The sequence below is a fragment of the Natrix helvetica genome (assembly GCF_964273705.1).
Source record: "Natrix helvetica genome assembly, chromosome: 3".
Lineage (NCBI taxonomy): Eukaryota > Metazoa > Chordata > Lepidosauria > Squamata > Natricidae > Natrix > Natrix helvetica.
This window is the reverse complement of record NC_138549.1, coordinates 49088630-49115224: the sequence shown is the minus strand read 5'-3', so window position 1 is coordinate 49115224 and position 26595 is coordinate 49088630. Positions and strand designations below refer to the sequence as shown.

The 26595-nt window shown below is 43.4% G+C and overlaps 1 protein-coding gene across 2 annotated transcripts in view; it reads right to left on the bottom strand.

Annotated features, from left to right (window-relative positions):
• PDHA1 (pyruvate dehydrogenase E1 subunit alpha 1) overlaps positions 1–26595 on the bottom strand; it is a 46186-nt gene that overhangs the window by 13677 nt on the left and 5914 nt on the right. The window contains exons 2-10 of one of the 2 annotated variants that reach the window (XM_081949555.1): positions 22865–22879; positions 21529–21597; positions 9731–9904; positions 7281–7407; positions 6478–6569; positions 5930–6022; positions 5286–5441; positions 5122–5193; positions 1094–1161 (exon numbers count right to left, since the gene is read on the bottom strand). In XM_081949555.1, coding sequence (XP_081805681.1) covers positions 1094–1161; positions 5122–5193; positions 5286–5441; positions 5930–6022; positions 6478–6569; positions 7281–7407; positions 9731–9904; positions 21529–21597; positions 22865–22879 — 866 coding nt within the window. The remainder of the gene's footprint in view (positions 1–1093; positions 1162–5121; positions 5194–5285; positions 5442–5929; positions 6023–6477; positions 6570–7280; positions 7408–9730; positions 9905–21528; positions 21598–22864; positions 22880–26595) is intronic. The other variant, XM_081949556.1, reaches the window with a different exon arrangement.

Genomic DNA, 26595 nt, shown 5'->3' with positions numbered 1-26595 from the left:
ATTCAGGATTGGAAATCAATGCTATCAATTAAATTATAAAACGCCTGATTAAAAACTGATTGTTGATGTGAAATGAGAAAAGTCTACATGCAGATTTACATTTTGTACATGTGGTACTGCTTATTATACTTTTGTAATACATATTATTTGTTTCTACTATAAGTCCTCAAATTGTAAAAACAATAAAAGTATTTGTAAAAATTAAACCAATGCAAGGGATGCAAACTGTAAGTGCATTATTAAAAACAGTCCTAAATTTGGTTGAGTTTGGCCATTTACAAAATGTATTACAAAATGGCAGAGAAAACTTTCAGAATTTAATGAAAATAAATAGGGAAGAAACTGTGAAATATGACTAGGTATGCATGTACACAGTCATCTAAGCTTCTCATGTAGAAGAGGGTGTGCTTAGCCATGTCTAAATCATATTTTGCGTTGACTATTTTGATTAACAGGAAAGTATACAAACCATTCATACTAATGGGCCATATTTGCATAAGATGTTGGTTAGTCTCTTATTATTAGTTTGCAAATACTGCAATGCCAAGCCCCTTAAAATGATACCCCTATTTATTGAAGTAGGGATGGATAAGAAATAAATATACTACATAATTTAATAATTAAATTTTAATTTAATACATGACTTCTCAGACTTTCAGTAATGTGACCATCTACTGCAGGCATGCCAGGCAAAATGGGAGAGCTATTAAAACTCACTTCTATTTTGCCCGGGCAAGCCTGCAGCTAGCTTGAACAAGCCAAGTAGGATCCAAAGCCCAGTATGTATTTTGACAACACTCCTTCCTTGCCCTCACAAGCTTTTATCATATGATTCCTGCAAGGTAGGAAGAGGATACAATCCGCAGTGTGAAAAATCTCTATTTTAATTTCCTCATTTTAAGAAAATGATTTGATTAAAAATATGTAAGATTATGTAGTAGAAGAGATTGGTAGTCATATTCTCTTGGCCAAATTTTTATGCCTCTAGTTTGTAAAGTATTTGCATTTTCTGTTTTTTCTTCAATTATGCTCCAGGATGATTATTTTTCTCACCACTAATAACCATGTATGCAACAGTAAAGAATTACTGTACCTGATTCCAGGGTCACTCATACTGTGCCCATGATAACGATATGTTTGTAGCTCCATCACAATAGGGCCCTGTTAAAATGGAAGTCTTTAATAACTTTAATAATAATGCCTTGATTTTGCTAAATGTATACAGAAATGCCTGTTTAAGATGATCATTTAGACCAATACTTCTCACCTTTTTTCATCTTATACTGTTAAAAAACACAGGTCTGATCAAGCCAGCAACAAAAATATTACCAATTTTCTCTAAGACATTTATATGTTTAAAGTACTTTATTATATTCAATATTTAATGTTTAGACTTGAATAAAATTTCAGGAACTTATTCTTGATCCAAATAAATCTACTGCCATATTATGTCCCATTTTTGGTATGCATAACTGGGATTTATTATAATTTTATCAGTAAGAGTCATAAATACAGACTATTCTTGAGAATTGGCTAAATTGTACTAAATTGTTGGTTGCAGTTCTTATTCCTATTTTCTGAATGCTTTGATAACTCTGAAAAATCCCTCAAACCTCTAGGGCAGATACCTACAAGTACACCTTGACTTATGACCATTCATTTAACAATGATTTGAAGTTACGTTGAAAAAAGTAACTAATGACCAATCCTTACGCTTATGACCATCACAGTGTCCCCACAGCCACAAGATCAGTATTTGGGTGCTTGACAACCAGCATGTATTTATGACAGTTGCAGCATCCTGGGGTCATGTGGAATCGCCATCTGTGACTTTCCCAAAGGGAAGCAAAGTCACTGGGGAAGTCAGATTTGCTTTCTGACTGTTATGAGAGGGTCTGTTTGGTTATGTGGTTCACAATATAAAATGTTACTGTGATGACCTGGTATCAAACTGGTGATGACGTCCATGTGTAAAGTTGCATGTTTAAGTTGCCTTGTAAGAATTGGTAACAGAATTTTTTCACATTGCATTTACCCAATCCAAATCTTCCAGCAATGCTAGGTTCTTCTTTTCTCCAAATTTTGCCTTCCCATCACCCATATCAATGGTAGCTTTCAATTTTTTTTAGAACCTATTCTGTAGGTGTGGCCTGTTTTGTGGGAGTGGCTCAGCAGTCATGTGACCAGGTAGGCGTGGCCAATTTGAAAAATGTGCTGAAACTCACTTAACAACACTTTTGCTTAGCAACCAAAATTTTTGACTCAATTGTGATCATAAGTTCTTTCTTTCTTTCTTTCTTTCTTTCTTTCTTTCTTTCTTTCTTTCTTTTTTCTTTCTTTCTTTCTCTCTCTTTCCTCCTTCCTTTTGTCTCTCTCTCCCTTTATCTATCTTTCTTTCATCTCCCTCTCCCATTTTCTTTTTCTTTCTTTTTTCTTTCTCTTTCTCTCTTTCTCTTTCTGTTTCTCTCTGTCTCTGTGTCTGTTTGACTCTCTCTCTCTCTCTGTGGCTCTTTGCCTCTATCTCCCTCCCTCCATCTGTGCCTCTCTCTGTCATTCTCTGTGTGTGTCTGTCTGTCTGTCTGTCTGTGTGTGTCTCTCTCCCTCTGTATCTCCTCCCTCCCTCTCTGTGTGTGTGTTTCTCACTCTGTGTGTGTGTGTGTCTGTGTCTGTCTGTCTGTCTCTGCCTCTCTCCCCCCCTCTCTCTGTCTGTAAGCCGCTGTCGCGCCTGTCGTCCTGGATCAGACTGAGCTGCCTGTCCTTCAACACCTCCCGGGGGTGCACGTCCATCGTAAAATCCATCAGGTCGTCCAAAGTAGCGGGGCTCAGCAGGACCTTGGCTGAATGCGTGCAAATGCTCAAGTCCGCTGCTCGCCACTCCTCAACTAGTTGCAAAGTTCTCTCAGGAGATTCTGGCAGGTGGAGGCAGTGCTCGCCTATCGAACTTCAGCGAAGGGGATTTTTTCTGCGGGATGGAGCCTGGGCAGCAGGGAATTTCCCCACCGAAGTAGAAGGTGAGGCTTTCAAACTAGTCTGATCCTGCTTGAAAAGGCTGCTGTGGCGGAGCAAAGGGTGCCCTGACTGAGGAATTCCCTCCTTCAGTCAGTCTCTGGAATTTTTTTTCCTTTTTTTTTCTACAGAAGGGAAAGGGGTTTTTTGACTGGGCACCTCGACGTGATTAAGGCTGTTCTGCTCCTCCTTTGCGCTTCTTGCCCACAGGCACGCGCTGCCCTCTTCTCTCTGATAGCCACCTGGTTAAAAAGGAGGAGGGATCACCCTCGCATTCCTCGTCTTCCCGGATGGGCTCCAGACCAGCGGAGCCGTCTCCTCCTTTTTAACCAGGCGACTATCAGAGAGAAGAGGGCAGCGTGTGCCCATGGGCTTGTGCAGCAGCCGAATCCTAGCCTCCTGTTCTTCGGCTGCTGCACAAGCCCAAAGGCACGCGCTGCCTGGTGCTTGCTGAATCCGGCGCAGCTTCAGAGAAAGAAGGAGTGTGAGAAAGCCCCCCCCCGCCTGAATGTTTAAATAAAGGAGTCTGCAGGCTCCTTTGTCCTCGGCTATGCGATCTCCTTTCATTCTCTGCTGCCCAAACGAGTGAATAAGGCAGAGGGAGAATGAAAGGAGATCGCATCGGGCGGGGGGGGGGAGTGAGCCAAGCATTCCGGACAGAAAAGATGGATTACTTCCCCACCCCAATTGGAAACACGGCTGTCAAAGCAAGGGGCCGGCCTGCTGCCCCGTGCTTTGCTGGGCAAGTCTGGGGAGGTGCTTTGCTGGTGGCCAGGCCACGCCACGCAAGCTACTGCCGCCCCGCCGCCCCATGCTTTGCTGGGCAAGTCCCGGGACCTTGCAAAGACCTTGCGAGGTCCCCAAACATGCCAAAGATGTCATCCCCACCCCCGCGCCCATACTTGCTGGTGACCAGGCATCTTAGGCAAGTCTGGGGATAGGTGGGGGGAGTGAGCGACAGGGCCGGGGCTGGTTCCCAGAGCCCAGAAGTTACTTCCGGGTCTGGTCACCAACCGGTTCGCACGAACCGGTGAGGACCGGCAGAAATCTACCACTGACCCATATGCATTCTTTCTCAATGTTGCAATTAGGACCTTCTTGAAATTTAGCACAGAATATCTTGCAGGATCCAACTTTTGTCAGTCACCCGGGCCAAGGGTTTATTCTTCAAAGCTTTCAGGCTTGTGCTAGAGCCCATCATCAGGGAACCAGAATATTGCACTCACTTCTGGAGAGAGAAAAGTTCCCTGATAAAGGGCTCCAGCATGAGCCCCAAAGTTCAGAAGAGCAAATCTTTTGTGACCAAGTTAGACTGGATCCTGCAACATTATCCTGGGATACATATATTTATCTTCATTTGCCACAGAATATTCCTTCATTTCACCTATGACAAGTGCACACACCCTTCGTGCTGATGTTTATTGGATAATCATAGCTTTAAGGTTGGTTATTTGGTTATAATTGAAAGCTGTGGTGATGCAGTGGTTAGAATGCATTACTGCAGGCCACTTCTGCTGACTGCCGGCTGCCAGTAGTTCGGCAGTTCAAATCTTACCAGGCTCAAGGTTGACTCAGCCTTCCATCTTTCTGAGGTGGGTAAAATGAGGATCCAGATTGTTGGGGGCAATATGCTTAGAGAGGGCTATAAAGCACTGTGAAGCGGTATATAAGTCTAAGTGATATTGCTATAGTTGAGCAGGTATTTAATGGTGTCCTTTTTGAGTATGCTGCCTCTTCATTTTTTAATCTGAAGTTAACTTACTTATTACCATACTAGTTAATCACACTATTAAGCACCATGTTTATGATTTATAAAAAGTAGAAATTGATTTATTGTTCAATAATAATCACAGCCCTAAAGGTACTGGATCAAGTCTGCAAAATTTAATCAAGCCTTGAGTTAATTTCTATTATTCGTATACTATTTACATCATATTACTAGGTTTGGAGCTCACAAGGTAGTTTGCAAATGGAGCTAAAAGTACTTCCTACTTTAGTATTGTTACATTTATTTGAAACAGAATAAATTTCTCTGAAATTCTGCCTACCTTAAACATGCAAACATAGACACACACTATATAGCCATGCAATATAGTCATTTCTACTCATACTTACTTTTCCTACTCGGCAGTGGTCGGCAGCAAATTTTGTAGCTTCTCTTACAGCAAGAACATCCATGCCATCAACCTAGTAGCAAAACAAAACATAAGTTTACTTAAAAGTATTACTATAATGTTCATTTTTCTTTTTTTTTAAATGGAGAATAGTAAATATCTTACCCTAAGACCTGGAATAAAGTCTCCTCTTTTGTAATAATCTGTGCTGGCTGCAGCTCTCTCTACAGAAGTACCCATTCCGTATCTATTGTTCTCACAGATAAAAATACATGGCAGCTTCCACAAGGCTGCCATATTAAAAGTTTCAAATATTTGACCCTAGAAGAATATTAACAGATTTTAGAGATCTGTATGTACAGTATATTCTTGCAAATGCAACTATTACATTATAAAGAAATATACAGGTAAGGCATTATCCCCTTTTCAGTCTAGATACAATCCCACTGTCAGATGTTGTCCAATTTGCTTGTGTCTATCTGAAGTACTAGATATTGTTAATCCTCTTATTGGAAACCAAGGAAAGATTATCCAAATGAAATTACAATCAAATCTTCAGCAGTTCTGCAGTGCAAATCGTTTGCTTTATTCATTACATGGAAAACTACTTTAATCAGATTTTCTACATTGTAGAGCTTGAGGGCTACAGCAGCATGGGAAGAAACTCCTGAGAAAGTTCCAGCTAAAACCAACTGTCTTAGTATTGTCACACCTATTGTGTTTAAAGGCAAATATAGGCATATTATTATGTCAAATTGGATAGTACTGTATAGAAATATGCATCTAATCAAATAAACTTGGAAACTTACCTGATTAGCAGCACCATCACCGTACAATGTCACACAAATCTCATCTTTCCCAAAGTATTTACATGCCAAAGCAATACCAGCTCCCAAAGGAACCTATAAAATATTATATGCCATAGGTAAACCATCTTAAACCACCTTGTTTTTTCTTATAATGGCCAATCAGGTGCAGACTGCTTGCACACAGAGGATCAGCCATATCCATCTCCCATTGTTTTCCCCAAGCTGGTATATGGAGATGTGCTGTCACCAACCAGAAATAACACTGAATCTCAAGATTAAGTGCCCTTGATAAAGCTGCCTTTTCCTGAATTCATTTAATCCGTCTTTAAAGTCATGCAATAATTGGTCATAATCATCATCATGCCTTGTGGCAATGTTCCTACATTATGGAATCGGCAATTTAGTTAATGTTAGGTTTACAAAAAAGAAGTATTCTGGATACAGCATCCTGTACAGAATTATAAAAGTAATGAAATAATCTAATATGACAAACATTAAAAGCTTTATCCACGTCTCAATAAAAAGCTTGTTTGATTAATGAATCTTACCTGGGCACCAACAATACCATTACCACCATAGAAGTTTTTGGCATACATGTGCATTGAGCCACCTTTGCCTTTAGCACAACCACCTATCCGACCTGAAATATTAAAAATACAGTATACACTGGGGCTCTACTAGATTTGACATGAATAATATAAAGGTAAAGGTTTCCCCATCCAGTCATTTTTGACTCTAGGGGGCAGTGCTCATCTCCAGTTCTTAGCCAAGGGAGCATGATTATACACTAAGATGCATGGAATGCTGTTACCTTCCCACTCAAGTAGTACCTATTTATCTACTTATATTTGCATGTTTTTAAACTGCTAGGTTGGCCGGAGCTGGAGCAAGTAATGGGAGCTCAGCCCATTGCATGGCACTCGGGTCTTGAATCCGGGCGATCAGCTTTCCAACTGACAAGCTTAGTCTCTTTTAACTAAGCCATTGCACCCTCTATGTGAATATATAGGACTTTTTAGCATGCCATCCATTTTGCTTAATTGGAATTTTAATAAGATTCCATAATAAGACAAAAAGTAAAAAAAAATTATAAACATTCTTTATAAGCTGTTTGTTAATAGCCATATTTTACATGTACTGCATCAAGAGAAATGTTTAAATGGTGGTGCAGATTTCTCTAAATACAGAGCATAGATAGATAGATGACCTCTGTTATCCACTTGAGCAAAGATATACTAAGCAAATTAGGATGGTTTTCATTGTAGAAATGCGATAAGAACTTAACCCTTCTAGATCTATCTTCAGTGGCATTCTTCCTTTCCATATTTACATTTCATTTTACAAGACAAACCTGTGAGTTCAGCAAGAATTTCTCGAACTGAAATACCACGTGTATAGGTAAAGCCATGAGCCCGGTAGGCAGTGATCAAATGATCTGTTCGATTTATGGCTGCCTCAAGTCCAACACAGCAAGCTTCCTGTGGAAAAACAAACCAACAGCATTGCAATAGCAATAGCACTTAGACTTATAAACTGCTTTACAGTGCTTTACAGCCCGCTCTAAGAGGCTTACAGAGTCAGCATGTTGCCCCCAACAATCTGGGTCCTCATTTTACCCACCTCAGAAGGATGGAAGGCTGAGTCAACCTTGAGCCTGGTGGGATTTGAACTGCCAAATAGCAGGCTGCTGGCAGTCAGCAGAAGTAGCCTGCAGTACTGCACTCTAACCATTGCGCCACTGCGACTCATAGCATGTATGATACCATAATATAACGTCTAACAATGAGTTTGCACAATGATTCAGAAGAAACCAAAAAGCCAGCTCTGGAAAATAGATGCTTTGCCTATTCAGATGAGGCTGGTGTGTATCTGAAGGAATAAGTATGTGGCTCACTTCAAGTATTGTAGTATTTGCCTCCTAGAGCTGTCTTACAAATGGTCAAGAAGCTACCTTGAATTCTAACTATAGTACACTAAGTCTCTGCAACCCAGGATCATAGTCAAAGATGAGTTACTAATTTGCTACTAGTCACTTCACAATATTTTAATGCACTTTGACCTTTGATAAAGATGCTGCACTTAAACAAATACTAGCCTTTTAAATGTATTTTGCTTTATTACTATATTTTAGGTATTTTACATGACATTTCATCATATTTAATTTTTTTAAGTATGGTCTAGAGTAGGATTGTCAAACTCAATTTCACTGAGGGCCAGATCAGGATTATTGCACTCGGGGGCTGGGGTGGGTGCGGCTGGGTAGTCACGGCTGACTGGGTGGAAGTGGCCGGGGTGGGCATAGTCAGCTTGACATTGCTTGCATCGGGGTGGGATCAGGGTGGGCACCGAGGCCTGATCCACTGGAGGAACCTCGCTGCCCCTCCGGGTCCTACGTGGGGGCCCTGGACGGCAGCATGGGCTGCCTGGGGCCTTGGGTGGCGGGTGTGCAGTCCTTGAGCTCCCAGGGCACAGGGACCCAGGGGTCCAGCCCTGCTTCCCAGAGGGGAATTCCCACCTGCGCTTGCCTCCTCCTCCTCCAGGCTGCTGCTGTTGTGCTCGCTCTCCTTGTGTAGGCTGGGCTTCCTGGGCTGGAGCAGGCTGAGGGGCAGCGAGGCTCCTGCTGGAGAGGGCAACTGTTGCTGGTGCTGTGACACGAAGCAAGGTGAGGCAGGGCCCCAAGATGTGAAAGTGTGGGTAGCATGGGGCAGCTCTGGGGCTGGGCTCGGGTGGGGCAGAGCAGGGATGGGAGTTCTGGCTGTTTCTTGGGGGCAGGGGCTCCCTGCCCTTCCCGTTCCCTGGGGCCATTATGGGTAGGGCGGCAGATGGGAGGCTCATCCCCCATGTCCGCCGGAGAAGTTTGGACGGTGGGGGATAAGCCCCATGGTGGCAGCACCGGTAGCAGTCGGAAGCAGAGGCACAGGAAGCGGCATATGATTCTAGCCCACCAGGCAGCTACATGGCCACCTGCTCCATTACACCCATGGTGGCCGTGGGCAAGCAAAAATGAACAGCAGGATGGATCACAGGCCTCCCACCGCGTCTCTGCCTGCTGCTTGGAGAGCTAGGTCTGCAGTTTCAGCACTCAAACCCACCTGCTGTACACGGGCTATGGCCCCCGAGTGTGCTAGTGGGCTACAGCAGTTGCCAGATTACATCAGTCCCCACATGCTCACCGCCTCCTGTGTGTGCACCAGGGTGGGCTGGGCCCAGTGGGAGCGGGTCCCTTGCTGTGTCCAGGGAGTCCCATGGGGCAAATCTGGGCCTCTTGCAGGCCGGATGCGGCCTGAGGGCCTTGGGTTTGACATGTCTGGTCTAGAGATATATAAGTAATCTTAGCAAAGGCAGTTGCAATGCAGTAATTATATTAATGATAAACAGATTAGGAAAAATCATTAAAATTCTTCAAAGACTATGGGAGCAAAATCTTAAGGATGCAATATACATATAAATTTTAAAAAATGGGAGGAGGGAAACAACCAGAAAAGATTTAAGAATTTAAACGTACTATGGTATAATCTCTACCATACAGGGTAACCAAACTAAAATAAAAATATTGGCACTAGCCATTTGATCAAACTACATTGTTTCCACCAACTACACACTACAAACTATTTCCACTGAAGATATTTCACAAAATTCCAGCATTTTTAGAAATGATAAGTGTTCACCTTTTTCAACCACCAAGGAATTTGTTTATTTATACTTATAGAGTCAAGACATAGAATTCTTCAGAATTCTTCTTTTACCTATAACAGCCTAATTAAAACAGAAACAGAAAATTTGATGAAATCTGCTACCCACCTGGCCATCATATAAATGGCAGAAACCCCGAATAATCTTTTGTTTATACAGCTGGTCTGCTTTCAGTTCCATACGCCGAATAGTCTGCATAGTCTTATAATATTGGAGACCTTGTTCTCGAGTCAGTACAGTTGTGGTAGGAGGACTTTCTTCCAAGCGGTGGAGGTCACATTTCTGCAAATAATAAAGACAAGTGATCATGTTATATTTTTAAATTATTTGCATATCTTCATACACTTAGCATCATAGGAGACAACGTGGTGCAGTGGTTAAAGTGCAGTACTGCATAAAAAACAGAGGGATCAACTATCACAGACACCATTTTGACAGTTTTGCTGTACTTTTGCCTGTGGACTCCCCCACTAAATGAAGCACGGGGAGAGAACCTGGAAGCTTCGAGGCAGAACAGCAGGTGTCAAAGGGACCGGAGCTGAAGGTAGAGGCAGACGAAAGGAAGAAGTATGCTCTGGTTTCAACAGGTTCACATGAAACACAGGATAAATTCTGCTAAGGTTTTAGCACCGATACCGGATTTATGATTTTTACAATGGGGAATTCTCGAATTGTGGGCCCGTTGAAGTACGACAGGTTTCAGGTCAGCCAGAACATACAGTTTAGCTCCTACCCATGCCAGTCAATCTTTCATGGTGCATTCATCAGAATGTTCCTTGAACCAGTCATCGGATTCAAGCCCGTTTTTGAGTTTGTTCATTAGGTCCGTAGTTACATCCAAGTCTATTGGGCCTTGGCTTCTAGTAATCATTGGGGCAGCAATATTTCTAGCTGGGATGACCGGATGAACCACGCTCAGTTTAGAGCTGTTGTACTGGGGAAGCCTGGACAAGGCATCAGCCATAAAGTTCTCCCCCCCCCCCCCGGATGTATTTCAGGGTAAAGTTGAAACAGTTGAAGTGTTGTGCACAATGCACTTGTTTAGGTGACAGTTTTCGCGGGATTTTCAATGCTTCAAAATTTTTATGATCAGTCCATACTTCAAAAGGGTGTTTTGCCCTCTCCAGGAAATGTCGCCATGTCATCAAAGCCCATCTAACAGCAAAAGCTTCCTTCTCCCATATGGCCCATCTCCTTTCTGTCTCTGTAAGCTTACGTGAGGTGTAAGCACATGGCTGCAATTTACCCTCAGCGTTTGTTTGAAGTAATACCGCCCCCACCACCATGTCACTGGCATCAGCCTGTACCACGAATGGTGCATCTATATCAGGGTGTTTCAAAACGGGCTCTGCTGCAAAGAGTCACTTCAATTTCTCTAAAGCGGCTTGACACTCCATAGTCCAAAGGCTTCCCCGGCCTAGGTTTTGTTTCTCCTTTAGATTTTAGAAGATTTGTAATGAGCGAACGAGGGAATAAATTGATGATAAAAATTTGCAAATTCCAGAAAACTTTGCAATTGATTGCAGGTGCAAGGAGGCACCCAATCAGTAACAGCATGGACTTTTGCCGGGTCCATCTCAATGCCTTTGTGGGAGATACGGTATCCCAGGTAATCGATCTTCTGATGAAATTCACATTTAGACAATTTCGCATGAAGTTCAGCGGCTCGGAGTTTCTTGAGGACTGAGCGGACCAAAGTCACGTGTTCCTCACGTGTTTCTGTGTAGATAAGGATGTTGTCGAGATAGGCTAACACACCCTTGTACAGGTGTTCATGCAAAACTTCATTTATTAATTGCATGAAAACTGCTGGCGCCCCCTGCAGACCAAATGGGAGTACCCTGAACTGGAAGCATCCCAAAGGGCAGTTGAAAGCAGTTTTCCACTCATCCCCTTCTTTGATTCTGACTCTTTAGTAGGCCTCCCTTAGGTCCAACTTGGTAAAAATCTTCCCTTTCCCCAAGTAGGCTAACATATCCTTCATGAGTGGCAGGGGGGTATACATTTTCCATGCAAATTCCATTAAGGTTTTTGTAATTCACACATAAACAAAAGAAGCCATCGTTCTTTTCTCTGAACACTACAGGTGCGGCCACTCGTGGCCTAGCTGGTTGTATGAAACCCCTTTTTAATTTTTTGTCAATGAACTTTCGTAATTCCTCCATTTCACGTGGGGTCATTGAGTATATCTGGGACTTAGCTAGTTTCTCCCCTGGGATGATTTCAATGCTGCAATTAGTGGCACGGTGGGGGGGGGGTAGCTTGTTGGAGGCCTTTTCACTGAAAACCTCCTTGAGGTCCCAATATTCTTTGGGGATTTTCTCTTCTCCTTTAATCTTTTCCTGCACTGCGGCAGCTAGGTTCGTTTCGGCATTAGCTATGTGGGACGTCCTTCCCTTCCCCTCAGGGGGTTTTGTGGAACAAATCCGCAACCACCTTTTCCTCCACGTCACGTAAGGGTTCCATTTCCGTAGCCGCGGTAATCCCAGTATGAGAGGCCGATCCATCCAAGGTGCCACAATGAAACTCAAGGTTTCTTGGTGATTCCCCATCCACTTTTCTATTGGTTCAGTTACAAAATGGACAGGTGCACCCCCAGCAATTGACCCATCCAACTGGCAAAAAGCAATGGGCACTTTCAAAGTCCTCAGTCTTAAACCCATTTTCTCCACCACCTTCGGGCTGATTACACATCGGGTGCATCCAGAGTCTAAAAGGGCCAGCATCTTCCCCTGGGCTCCAGTTGATGGCACTTTTAATTCTACTGGGATGGTCATGGGGCCAGATCAGGGACTCACCGAGTGGTCATCATCTGAATCATTTTCACTTTCTCCCATGGAAGAGGAGGGTTTCTTCTCCTCCTGGCCTGGAGGAAGGACATCAGCACCTTCCACGCCTTCAAGGGCAGTTTCTCCCTAACTGCCAGCCAGGTTCCTCCCCACCAGCCAGGTCAGCATATGCACAAACAGCTCACAAAACTCCTGTGTGTACTCAACCTCAGGCCTCACCCCCCCCCCCCGGGTTAAGGGTTTCATCCTGCTTTTCGCCTTTTGATTTAGGAGGGGGTCATCAAAACATTTCCTCAGGGCAATCATAAACTCCTTGTAATCCCTCAGCAGGGGGGAATCATCATTACGCAAGGCTATCATCCAGGCAGCCACTTTGCCATCCAAAACCATAGTAACAGTTCTCTCTTTGGCAACTTCTGATGAGAAAACTTCCCCATACTCTTGCATGTAATCCTAAACTTGCAGTAACCCCCCTCCCCAGTTCTTTGGGATCTCCTCTGTAGTTCACTCCAAGTGGAGGAATCTGAGGCATTTGGTGCCCGAGGATTTTTCCCCCTCCTTGGGGGAGCTCGAACTACTGCTGCTGTGGCTGTGGCCCCTCCCTCCTGCCCAGCTCTGGGAGCTGTTCCCAGGGACATTTCAGGGCTAACCAGGTCTTCTGCTCCCCCCTCCGCCTGCTCGACTAATCCACTCTACCTTTCAGTGAGGCTTACACGGGTGCGCCATCATTCCCAAGCCTCCTGAAGGTGTAAAGCATGGGTCATCATGAGATCCTCTCTTTCCACTGCCTGCCAGTCATCTTCTGGTTTTCAGCTGGTTGTGACCCTTGCCATCGTCTTCTCCTGCTTGTTGCAGGGGTTAGACATTTGGGTGCTCCCCCCACGGAAGCTTTTAACTCCAGGATGGGTTGAAGTGAGATCTTGCTTAATGTCAGGCATGCCTCCTTCAATATCCAAGAATATCAATTCAAGAATATTGATATTCAAGAATATCAATTCAATATCAACTCCATGTTAATAGAGATAAAGTACTTTTACTAGATATGAAGTGAAAGCAGCTAAAAGGAAAGCAAGATCTGAGCCAGAAAGGCAGGAACATATACATATCAAATGTTTATCCAGCACCCTCCCCCCAATTCCCCAACCCAGTGTCCAATCTGCAACTCCCTAAGGTATCATGTGGGGTGCATCTTCAAACAACCTCATCAAGTTGGTATGTGAGACGGTTGTCCTTGACCAAGTCCAAACATCAACCACCAGCATGCGCAGAAGATGGTGAGAACAAGATTCCTCCAGTACAATATTATTCCCTTCCCCAATACCATGGTGTCCCGTCCCCCCCTGTTCCTATGGCAGCTGATAGTAAGCATGTGTAGCAAAGCAGCCGTAAGCAAGTAACCAAAACAGAGGCTGACAGCAGGGGAAATAGCAAGCTCCGAGGAGTCTCGCGAAAACCACAGCCAGTGAACTGTCGTCGGAAGGCCCCTTGGACCAGAACCATCCTCAAGAAAGAGAGGCGTTTTATGACCACAAAGAGCAAGGCAAGCTCCTTGGCAGGTCTGAAACAAAGCTCTCTAGACCAGCGGCAGGGGTGACGGCATCTTCAATGAAAACTCTGAAGTCCGGGCATCTGGACAAAGTTTAGAGCAGGAGCACTGATCGGATAGAGTTTGGAGACCAGGAAGAAGGCTAGCCGACCCAAGGGTAAAGAAAAAACTTTAATTTGGAACTTAAATTTTTTTTTCTGGCGATTTAAATCAGCGGCTAAGCGGCATTTGAAAAACGAAGAGAGGGGAAAGGAAGGGGAGAAAAATGGTGACTGCCCAGGAAGATTGTGGCTAAAATATTTGGAATTTAAACATTTAAAATAAAAAAGGAAAGACATGGAGAAAATAGAAAGACTTATATTGAATGCATTTGGAATTTTTGACTCTTGAAAATACTGACAATTTACTGATTTGACTGATTGGGGGATTGTAAATGCCATCTACTGGAGAGAAGAGAGTACAACATCTGGTAATAAATAACAGTGGAAAAAATTAACCTTGAATACAGAGTACAGAAAAGATAAGTGGAAAACCCCCAGGGAGTGTACAGCTTGTCTTGGTTGTCTTGACTTTGTTTTGCAATGACTGAGAAAGAAAATTAAAAGGTTTGAAATAGATTGATTTACTCTGGGATTGGATACTACAACTGGAAAATTTGGAGATAAGAGAGAGACTCAATTAAATGTGGTAAAATATAAAGTATTAAAAACTTATTAAACTTATTAAACTTGAACACTGAATGTGAGATGTTTGAAGAAATACTTGAAATGTTGAAAGATGCACACTCAACACTAAAACTACTAAAGAACCAGAAAAAGCATTGAAATATATAGAACAGGAGGTTGGAGAAGAACTAATAAAGGAAAATATAAAAGAGAGGCAAAAGACTAATAGGATGGGGTGGGTGGTGGTGAAATCTGGAAATAAAAGTCAGCTGGGCAATCATACTGAGATTTATAGAGATACAAAAAGAGCAGAGAGAGAAAAAGGGAAATACTATCCAAGAAAAGAACAACCTAAAAGTAAAGAGAGAAATAGTGGGAAGCAAAAAAGAGGAACCCAAGGGAGGGTTACTCAAATAAATCATAGAAGAATGATAGGGGAAAGCCAGAAGATATACAAAAGGAAAAAAAAGAAGAAAAAAGGGAATCTAAGAGGAGGAGACAGAAGGAGAAAAAGAAAGCTGAAGAAAAATAGAACATTAAAGAGAGCAAGAGATGAGTTGAGAGAAAATGGCTAGGAAAGGAGGAAGAAAAAAAAGAGATATTAGTAGAAAATGAAATATGTGGATATTGTTGATGATATATAGCTAAATAAGATATTATTGTTACTGTGTTTCCCCGAAAATACGACCTGTCCTGAAACTAAAGCCTTGCCACATATTTTGGGTTAGCAAAAATATTACCCCCCCCCAAAAATAAGCCCCCTGGACAATCCCTCCCTTCCAGCCAGGCAGAGCACCGCTTGCCGACCTAGCAGTATCCCGAAGGCGCCAAGCCACGGGAACGAGATGGGGGCCAAGGGCGCTCTTGTTGCTTGGTGTTTTGGGGGTACCGCTAGGTCGGTCAGCAGCACTGTGGCCAGCTGAAGAGGGGGGGTTGCCGGGCAGCTGCTCTCTTGCGAGCGGGTTCCCCAAGAGCCGGGCACAGCCTCAGGGTCGAATGACTGTGTTGCGCTGTCGCAGCAGCAACACAGCAGCCATGAGGTGACCATGCTCGCGAGCAGCCGCCCGGCAACCCCCTTTTCCAGCCGGGCACATCATGAGCCTGTGAGTCATGCGAGTGGGGCGCGGAAAAGCTGCTCACGCAACCCCCCCCTCTCTCTCTTGCGAGCGAGCTCCCCAAGAGCCGGGCACAGCCTCAGGGTCGAATGACTGTGTTGCGCTGTCGCAGCACCAACACAGCAGCCATGAGGTGACCACGCTCGCGAGCAGCCACCCGGCAACCTCCCTTTCCAGCCGGGCACAGCACCGCTGACCGACCTAGCAGTACCCGGAAGGCACCAAGCAACGCGAGCACCTGCTCGCCGCCTTTCGCCTCCCACGGCTCCGCGCCTTCGGAATGCCCCTAAGTGAGTGAATGGGGCTCTGCCTGGCTGGAGAGGAGGGTTGTGCGAGCGGGTTTTCCGCTCCACGCTCGCATGACTCGCAGGCTCACAATGCCCTTGGCTAACTCTACAGTACCTGCAGAGCCAGGGCATCTCCACTGCTGGCATCGCCCACCGCTTGGTTTTTTTTTTTTTTTTGCAGCTTTCAAAGCACGGAGGACGGGTGCTGGTCTGGGAGTACGCTCTATGGTTGTGGGCTGCAGAGCGTACAACCATAGAGCGTACTCCCAGAGCGGTATCTGTCCTCTGTTGCGGCTTCCAAAGCACGGAGGTAGGATACCACTCTGGGAGTACACTCTATGGTTGTACGCTACCATAGAGCATACTCCCAGAGCGGCATCCGTCCCCCGTGCTTTGAAAGCCGCAAAAAAAAAAAAAAAACAAGCAGTGGGCGGCGCCAGCAGTAGAGTTGCCCTGGCTCTGCACGTACTGTAAAATTAGCCAAGGGCATCGTGAGCCTGCAAGTCGTGCGAGCGGGGAGCAGAAAAGCCGTTCGCGCAACCCTCCTTTCCAGCCATGCAGAGCCCCATTCATTCACCCAGGGGTATTCCAAAGGCACCGAGCTGTGGCAGGAGGAGGGCGGCGAACAGGTAATTGGGAAAGAAAATGTGGGTCTGAAATTAGAAATGATGTGATGTAAAATTAATTATGTATAAGAGAAAATGTAAAAAGGGGGGAAAACCCAGTCAACACTTTGTTTGTAAAGAGGTTTTAAAGTTGTAACAAAAAAATAAAAATATTAATGCAAAAATAAATAAATAAATGCAAGCATGGGATAAATTGAGCCTGGTTTGTTCTCAGTCTTTTAAGTGACCACAAACTACTAGCAAAAGTGGCATTTGATCACAAGTAGGCATTGAGAAATGTTTTCCCTTTTGCATTTGAGCATCCAAGAAGGGACAGGAAAGAAGAAAAGGAAAGAGGAAAGACAAAGAAAAAGAAGGAAAGGGGAAGATAGCAAGGAAAGAAAAAGAAGGAAAGAGGGGAAGGAAGAAGAAAGGAAAATGAAGAAAGGAAAAAGAAGAAAAGGGAAAAAAGGAAGGAAGGAAAGAAATTATAATGAGGGAGTAAGATTCTGAGGGAAATACTGCCTTAGCACTTGACCACCAGCAAGCCCTGCTGCCCTTTCGCAATCCCCTTGTCCCTTCCTCCTGACTTTCCTGGTAGTTTCCCATCCTATTGCTGAGGATGCTTTGGTTACAAAGCTGTGCCTCTTTGCAAGGAGAAGTAGTGGGCCTCCCTCTGACCCACACACTTTGCCCTCCTGCACACACCATGAGCAACCTGGCCAAGGAGAGCGAGCACAACAGCAACAGTCTTGAGGAGGAGGTAAGCACAGCTGAGCGCCCCCTTGGGGAAGCAAGGCTGGGTTGGGCTGAGTTGTGGGGTCATGGTGCCCTGGGAGCTCGAGGGCTGACTGGGTGCTTGCCCTCCGCTGCCCAGGGTTCTGGGCAGCCCTCACTACCATCCAGGGGTCCTCCGCATGGCTTTAGATGGATGGCGAGGCTCCTCTGGTGTACAAGAGTTTGATGCTTGCCCTGATCTCGCCTTCCTCTGCTGGAGACAATGGATTCACCCCCTGCCTCCCTCAGACCACTGCAGGCATCCCCCGACATGACCAATGTTGAGCTGGCCATGCCTACTCCAGACACGCCCATCCCGGCCCCCCAAGGTCAACCACAACCCTGATGTGGCTCTCAATAAAATTGAGTTGGACACCCCTGCTCTATCTGCTCCCAGCCACAAAGATATTTACTTGTCAATGACTCTCTTCACATGCCATCTCCTGCCATAATTACATATAGGAGATACTTGTTTCCATTTGGGTTTAGCAGCCACAATTATTTATAATTAATAAGAAACTCAGGCTCTGAGTTATGTATGCTTTACAGAAATAATCAGCGCCCTGAACTGCACTTAGAAACCAGTAATCCTGTGATGGCAAACCTATGGCAGGTCTCTGCTGGGCATGCGCACATGCTCTTGCACGCGCGCGTTCACACCTTTCAGTTTGGGCATGTATGCGTGCGCAGTTTGGGCACTCGGTGGATAAAAGGATCAACATCACTGCAATAATCAATGAAGCTCCTGTTACAGTAGTGTTATTAGTAGTAATTGAGGTAGGTGAATTTTGTAGCAGCTGAATCTATTTTCAAAAATAGTGCTATGTAGATCAAGTTGCAGATCAATTATGCAGGTGCAAAGTGATAATAGCTTGAGTAACTATCTTCAAAGTATCCTGATGCTGAAATTTGATAAAAGTCTTCTAGTTGTGGTCTCAACCTGCTCCTCCAGCAGTAGCTGTGAATCAGGAGGACCCTGAGAATGCAAGCCTGTTTTTGTAGGGGCTGTACCACACTGTCAAGAATCAAGGTTGGTATCACTCCCAACCTTGAAAATGGAATACACACAATTCTGGAACTATTACATAGCCATCTTCCCAAGGGATGCTGAATTCCGGGAGGGGTAGAAAGAGCATCAGCAGTGAAATCATAGGGGTTTAGTGCACTTAAGGCAAGGGAGGGGGAAAAATTCTTCTACTTAGAAAATAAGATTATTGACATATGACAGATTTATATAATGTGGATCAAGTGGCAAGGAGAAAAAAACATATTTAATGTTACCACCTATGGTCATTTAATAAATTAGTCAATAGTACATTCTGAATGGGCCAAAGCAATTATTTATACAACACATTAATATAGTTTATTACCAACAATAATAGAGATAACCATTTACTTAAATGGCTGTAAAATACTGGATTACTTCGCAGCTCAGTTGCACAATGTAAATTATAGCAGCTAAATAGAACCATTAGGTTGATATACAATAAGCTTCTGAAGAGAAATTGCTGGAAATGATAAGCAGAACTAGGAGCAAAAATAGATTATGATTTTCATTCACTATTAAACAGCTTCCTGAAGCAATTCTGTCCTTTTTGAACATATAATATTGAAATAATCCAGAACTAGGCATCATGGTCTCTATCATCAGATGCTTCCCTTGACTTCTGCCACACTTAATATTTTTACAAATTGTTTTATTTATCTCACTCCCTTTCAAACAATCATATATCAATTTACTCTAGCATCACATTTGAGGCCAGTGGGGTAACAGAACATCCTTAAAACCTACTGCACTTCCTAGATTAGAGGTGTCAAAACTTGCGGCTAGTGGGCTGGGTGCGTCCCGTGCTGGCCACACCCATACATAGTTTAGCAAAGGGGGAAAAGTTGTGACCCCTATCCTAGATAGAAATCTCCACTGTAACAGTTTTGTAACTGCCTAATTACTTGGAGGTAGTCCTCACTTAACTGTCACAATTAAGACTGGCAACTTCACTAAGCAATCTGGTTGTTAAGCAAGACATCACATGACCACAACTTCCAATTTTACTATTGGCTTTTCCATTGAACTCTAATTATCAGAAGCTGTTATAGCCAGTCGGCCGCCAGCAGAGTCAGACGAGGGGGAGCCTGGGCCAGCTTTGGAGCCTTTGGAAGGCTCTGATAAGGAAACAGTATCAGAGACAGAGGCAGAGCTGGAGCCTTCCATCCTCCTCCCAGGGAAAGGCAGCTCTCTTGGGGCCTGAGCTGAGTGAGAGGGAGGAACAGATGGGGCCCATCCCAGATGCGCGTATGCATAGAGGAAAGGAGAGGAGAGCAAAGGAAAGCAATAAGCCCGCTCTCAGGGAAAAGCAGAGGTAGATGCTAGCCAGCCCCTCCCTGGCTTGGAAATAAATAGAAGGGGTTTGGGAGTGACCAGTTGTCACAGACAACCATTCGTTTTCTAGCATACAGCAAGCAATTCGGATTCCTCGGCCACAACCAAGTTTGTTGGGACTAAATATGTTTGGTTTTTGTTTATCCACGGGAATAAAAGACTTGATATTGGTCACATGACCACAGGGATGCTACAACTATCATAAGTGTAAAGACCAGTGTAAAGATAAAGTTATTATTTCAGCACCATGTAACTTTGAACAGCTGCTAAACAGGGCAATTGTTAAGGCTATCTGTACTCTGAAATTTTCTGCTTTGGCCAAAATGTATGAAATTGATGAAAGGTAGAACCTGATGAAATTTAACAGGACTCTTACTTTATAAAGCAGGACAGGCTTCCCATGGCTCCCACATTCCCTATTTATGGCGATTATACTCTCTCCTCATATCTGCAGTATAATTGTAAGATCAATATTTCACACCAGCTCATAAAAAGTTTTAACATAATTTATAAAATATGCTGAATGACCACAGTATGACTTACAATCAGCAAATATGTCTTTCATTTAAAGAAAATTAAATAATAAAATAAAATGAGTGGTAACTAAATTGCATGTTAAAAAATTGTTATTTTGTACTTTTTCTGTAAATGTATTTCAATCCAAGAAATGATGTTCTCCATTTTATACTTAAAAATATATCATGTGATATCGTGTAGTATCTTCTAATCTTATTTCAATATAAAGGAGTTTGATTATACCGTATTTATCGGCGTATAACACGCACAGGCGTATAACACGCACCTTCATTTTAAGAGGGAAATTTCAGGAAAAAAATTTAAATTTCAAATAAAGAACTTTGAAGCAAAATCAGGGTAGCTCAGAACTTTTTTTTATTAACTTTTAGTCGGGAGTCCGGGGAGAGGAGAGACGGCTCATCCATTCTCTCCTCCTCTCACCCACACCCCGCTGTCTAAAGCGCTTCCTTTCGCCCGCCCGAGCTCTTCCGCGGGCGAAAGAAAGCGTTTTAGTCGGGTGTCGGGGAGAGGAGAGACGGCTCATCCATTCTCTCCTCCTCTCGCCCACACCCCGCTGTCTAAAGCGCTTCCTTTCGCCCGCCCGAGCTCTTCCGCGGGCGAAAGAAAGCATTTTAGTCGGGTGTCGGGGAGAGGAGAGACGGCTCATCCATTCTATCCTCCTCTCGCCCACACAGCGCTGAGTAAGGTGCTTCCTTTCGCCCGCATGAGCTCTTCCACGGGCGAAAGAAAGCGTTTTAGTCGGGTGTCCGGGGAGAGGAGAGAATATTCAGCCAGTCTCTCCTCCTCTCGCCCACACCCCGCTGAGTAGCGCTCCGTGATCCTTTTCTGTGCATCTGGCGTTTAGATAGATAGCCGGATGTTTTAAACGCCAGGCGCACAGAAAAGCAGCTGCTGTTGGGGCGAAGCGCTCCGCGATCCTTTTCTGTGCGCCTGGCGTTTAGATAGTAAAAACATGGCTTCTTAACATTATATTGGCGTATAACACGCATACATCATTTGCCCCCTATTTTTCGGGGGGGAAAGTGCGTGTTATACGCCGATAAATACGGTACATCCAAATGATTCTTAATACACAAAATTTTATACACAAAAATTGATATACAAAATGATTTTTAATACACAAATATAGCACAAAATTTTAAAAATGTATTAATTTTAGTCTAGTATTAGTTTTCTAAAATTTCTAAAATAATAAATCTGCTTACCTTAATTTCAAATGTAGCCTCGTTTGCAAAATCTGCATAATTACGAGAAGTGACAACCACACGGGCAACCTTTCAATAAAAAAGAGAGGCAAAAACAGATATACAAATGGATGTTAAATTACAATAATTTTTTTTAAAAAATTCCTATATGCTTCAATATGATTTCAACTTACATCTAACAATTTTAAACTTCTAAAGATTATAATGGATATTTTATAAGCAATATTTCAGTCTATATTTGTTATTGATTCATTCCATTTTGATGCTTGATTCCAATTAACTGTGGGGAACTAAAAATAAATAATATAAAAATAGGAAAATAAAAATTATCCAAAAATTAATTATAAGATACCAACAAAAAATATATATCTCTAATTCAGGGTTGAACTGTGGAATTTTTGGTGCTTTCTGAACTTGTGTAAGACTGATGATGATACATAGCTGCCTAATAAAATGTCTGCAAGTAAACAATCAAGCTTATAGAATACTAAGAACTTATTATAATTAACAATATATTTTGCAGGAAATATATTGAATTATGTGGGTCCCATAAACACATTTGTATTTTCTATTTTGGAAGATTTGTAATGGAAAAAGCAGGGAGAAAAAAGCAATGTAATCAGAATCAAGTTAAAAGAATGCAGGTAAGAAAAAAGAACACTTAGGAAGAAACTACATGCCTTAAACACGCTCTAGCAGGGGGGTCAAACTGGAGGGCCACAGGCTGAATACGTAACGTGCAAGCCATGCCCACCCTAGCTCCGTGAAGGCAAAAAAGGGTCATAATGTCATGTGACATCAACATGACACAGTCTATCACCTGTCCAGTTATGATTATTTTGCAACATGTATGTGCAATTGATTATTACTGCTTCTGTTCATGCAGCATTTGCTACAGCAGCAAAATGCCACAGAATATATGATTTAGAGAACACAAAAAGAAACGTAATACTGTAATAGGAAAATACAGGCAATGATAAAGTTTTTAGCAATGCTTATATTACTTAGATTTTCTAACATTTCCAGAAAAAGATATTTTCATATTTCATGCATTCCAAAAACTGTTTTCTCAACTGTGCAAAAATCAATAGAATTGTCTATTGACAGAAATGCTGAAGCCCCTAACTTCTAAAGCCTCTAGCATGATAATTATGATAGAAGTAACTTTTATTAAACTGAATGTCTTAAAATTAGAAGAGCAACCGAGATTTCAATTTTCTATCCAGGAATAAATGGACCAATAAAATAACTAACAAATCAGAATGGAATATATATTTTTTGCACAACGAATTATGGCTTGTTATGAACATTCATACAATTAAAATACTGGTCTTACCTCACTAACAGCTCCCTAAAGCAGTAGAATTGGGAAAAACAAAATTAGAAAGTAATATCAGCTTCCACCATACAAATGGGGGGAAATGATTCCTTATAAATATATTTTTAGTACAATTTTATGCAGCCAAGTGACACCTATTTATTCAGCAGAATTCTTATTTATGCAACAGTAAAACTTCCTTTAAAAAGTTATTGCATTATAATATTTCAGCATAATGAAGAACAGATGTTATTTTTAATGTAACACTCAAAGTACTCTGTAGCAATTATCCCTATTTGTACACCAATCTTCATACATACAACCCGTCAAAAAGATCTTCCTGCTGATTTTTGTGAAGCAGGCAGATTATCTGGATCTCTCTAAAACAGGGTTCAGGCCTGGGTTTGGGATGAAGATTCATTAGTTGCTCTTGGGTCATTTGATGGGACCTGAAAGGTGATGAAGGCATAAAGCAGGGGTGGCGAACAAGTTCGACAAAAAGAGCCAAAATTTTAAACTGTGAGAGTCAGAGAGCCACACCACGCAGTGACCTGCCAAAACAGACCGGAAGCAATGTTCCCTCTAATTTTTTTTCGATGTGAGCAGGAAAGTATAGTGTTTGAGCGGCACATTTTCATGCCTGAGCACCCGAATTTTTTTCACAGATGTCACCTAAGACAACAACGAAATCAGTATTATTTGAAACTCAAAGTTATGTTTCTTCAAGGTACCCGCTTAATTCAAAGTGTTATATAATATCAGTATCACTTAACAACGCTCCTGCTTAGCAACCAAAATGTTGGCTCAGAAACTCTGGCATTTGAAGCACGCAACTCTTAAAGCTGTCAAGATTCAAGACCCTTGCACCCCTAACCCTTTAGGGAAAAAAACCCCCAGGGGTCTTCAAACCTGACAGCTTTAACACTTGTGGACTTCAACTCCCAGAATTCCTCCTCCAGTCATGTTGCAGCGACGTCATCTGCGTGGATCTGCTCCATCTTTGCTTTCTTCATTGTGGGCAGGGCTTCTGCTGAAGATGCCGACGAGTACGAGTTGCCACCAGAATAACTGCTGCCACCTCCTCCTCCTCCTCCTCCAACAGAATCACCAGATTTGCTCCTGAGCTCAGCGCTGGGTTACTTCTGCCCCCTCCCCCTCCTCCGTGCTTTTGAGGAGCCATGAGGCTTTTTTTCCCCTGCTCCCCCCCCCGCCTTCCTACTGGCTCCTGCAGCCTCATGGCTCCTCAAAAGCACGGCGGAGGAGGAGGAGGGGGCAGGGGTAACCCAGCGCTGACTGAGCTCAGCTGCTCCGAGCGGAGGGGAGGCGCCGCTGCCACGCGCGGAGATGCCGGCTGGAGCTTTGGCGGCTTCATCTCAGCCGCAGCGCCGGGCGGCAAATCCGGCAGTGCTGCCTGTTAGAGGAGGCTGAGGAGGAGGTGGCAGCAGTTCTTCTGGTGGCGGTGGGGGCTTTGGGGCTTCACAACTAGCCTCAGTCGCCCCGTGCTCCTCAAAGCAAGTCTGGGGAAGTCCTTTGCAGGCGGCCCGTTCTAGCTGCCTGCAAAGGACCTCCCCAGCTTCCGAAAGGAAGCCACAGTATACTAAATAATGATAAGAGGCAAAGAGCCTCATTTATTTTGGCCGGAAGCCGCATGCGGCTCGCGAGCCGCGTGTTCGCCACCCCTGGCATAAAGGAATTAGGCACTGTTTTGCACTGTACTGTCTGCAGGATTGAGAATTTTGTAGATTCCACTCCTTCTAATTTAATTTGTTCATTGCAGAAACAAGAGATTGAGGGCTCAGGCCTGTCTCTCATTTTATGTGCTTTCTACTTGGCAGAATTCACCTGTGGATTTAGGATTATCAATATATACAACTCTGCATAATTTTTTATTGTTATAAACCACCTGGAGTAGCCCCACAACAGAATAGGCAGCAAGTCAATCAATCAAACAAACAAACATGCAAGTATTGATACAGAAAACCTGTGCTTCAATTGAAGTTCCATCTATTGTTCTCAAGAGTGGGGAAAAAATGATCATTGTTATTTTACATCTAGTGTTAAACCGTAATTTTCCTTACTTGTTTGTGTGACCTTAACCATTGTTGGTACCATGGTTCAGTGTGTCGTATGAACTTGTAAATTGTGGTTTATTCAACAAACCAGAGGTGGATTCCTACCGGTTCTGTCCGGTTCTGGAGTACCTTTCCGAACTGGTAGTAATGGCAGCCTGGCCATGCCCCCAAACCAGTTCTCCCAGCAGCCCCATAGGTGCTGCCATCTTAGGTTTTGCTTCTGCTCATGCGCAGAGCAATTTTTATTGCACTGGTAGGCCACACCAGCCCACCCCGACACTCACCCTGCCTCACCTTCGCCATGTGGATCCACAGAACTGCCTCTTCCTGGCTCCTGCCTACATACAGGTAAGCAGCATTCGCGCTAGCCTAGCTTTTTAAAGCCTTTTTTCCCTGCTGGTTTGAACAGGCAGGGAAAAAAGGCTTTAAAAGGTTTTTTTAAAAAGCTTCTGACAATCATGGGGCTCAGCTGTGAGGCGCGCGATAGTCAGAAGATTGTTTTTTTTTTAAAACTTTTTAAAGCCTTTTTTCCTGCCGGTTCAGGCAAGGGAAAAAAGACTTTAAAAAGTAAATCAGAGTCTCCAAACTGAGCATGGCTGGCTGTGGAATTCTGGGAGTTGAAGTCCACAAGTCTTAATGCTGCAAACTTGGAGACCCCTGCTTTAAATTGAAAAGCTGCTCAGAAGGAGGTTTTTAATTGCAGAAGCAAAGTGACATTCAGTAGTTTGTTTCTGGGTCAACAAACTGGATAAAAGGAAGGATTCTTATATGGTTCTGTTTTTGAAGTTTTGGGGTTTGTGCAATATGGGCTTTGTGTTTCTAAAAGGATTTGGATGATTCCCATTGTGGCTAAATGACTTTCTTCCTGTGTCAGATCTTGAATGTGGGGCTGCTTACTCTGATTCTATTATTCTGTTTTGTTAGCTGCCAATCTTGCCACAGGAACATTTCAAAATACACTGTCTTGAATAGGTTTTATATGGATCTGCTTGCATGAATGGAGCAAAACTTTCTATAGGCTCATTATCTCTATCTGACAGGAATGTGGACTGAGCCTCAGGCAGATTTGATTTTTCCTTGCTTTTCTGGGAGCCTCTTCTTATGAGTAATATTTTAGGGGGGGGTTGCTTCCCACAGAGGGAAGGGAGAAGGAATTTATTAGGACAAGGCTGCCACACAGAGGAAGGCAGAGATAATCCTTGCCTTATGACTACAATTGAGCCCAAAATTTTTGTTGCTAAGCAAGAGCATTGTTAAGTGAGCTTCACCACATTTTACTCAATCCATGACATCTCCTGGTGAGTGACATCAAGTTGGCTATGCTCACTCAGTCATATGACCAACCAGCTATGCTCACTCAGTCACATGGCCATGGAGCCACACCCACCCAGTCACATGACCAACAAGCCACGCCCACCATCACATGACCCACAAGCCACCCCCATAGAACTGGCAGTAAAAAAAAGTTTGAAACCCAGCCCTGCAACAAGCCATTGATAAAAACATGGTTTAGTACTGTATGGTATTAAAACCTAAATACAAAAAAGACCACTGAGATTTATCATGGGCAATAATTTCTTTAAGCCCCCTAAATCTTGGATTTTTAAACAGGATTTTTACTGGAATTCTGCAAATTCACTGCCAAAAAATTCAAAAAGTAGAATTAAGAATTTTTGT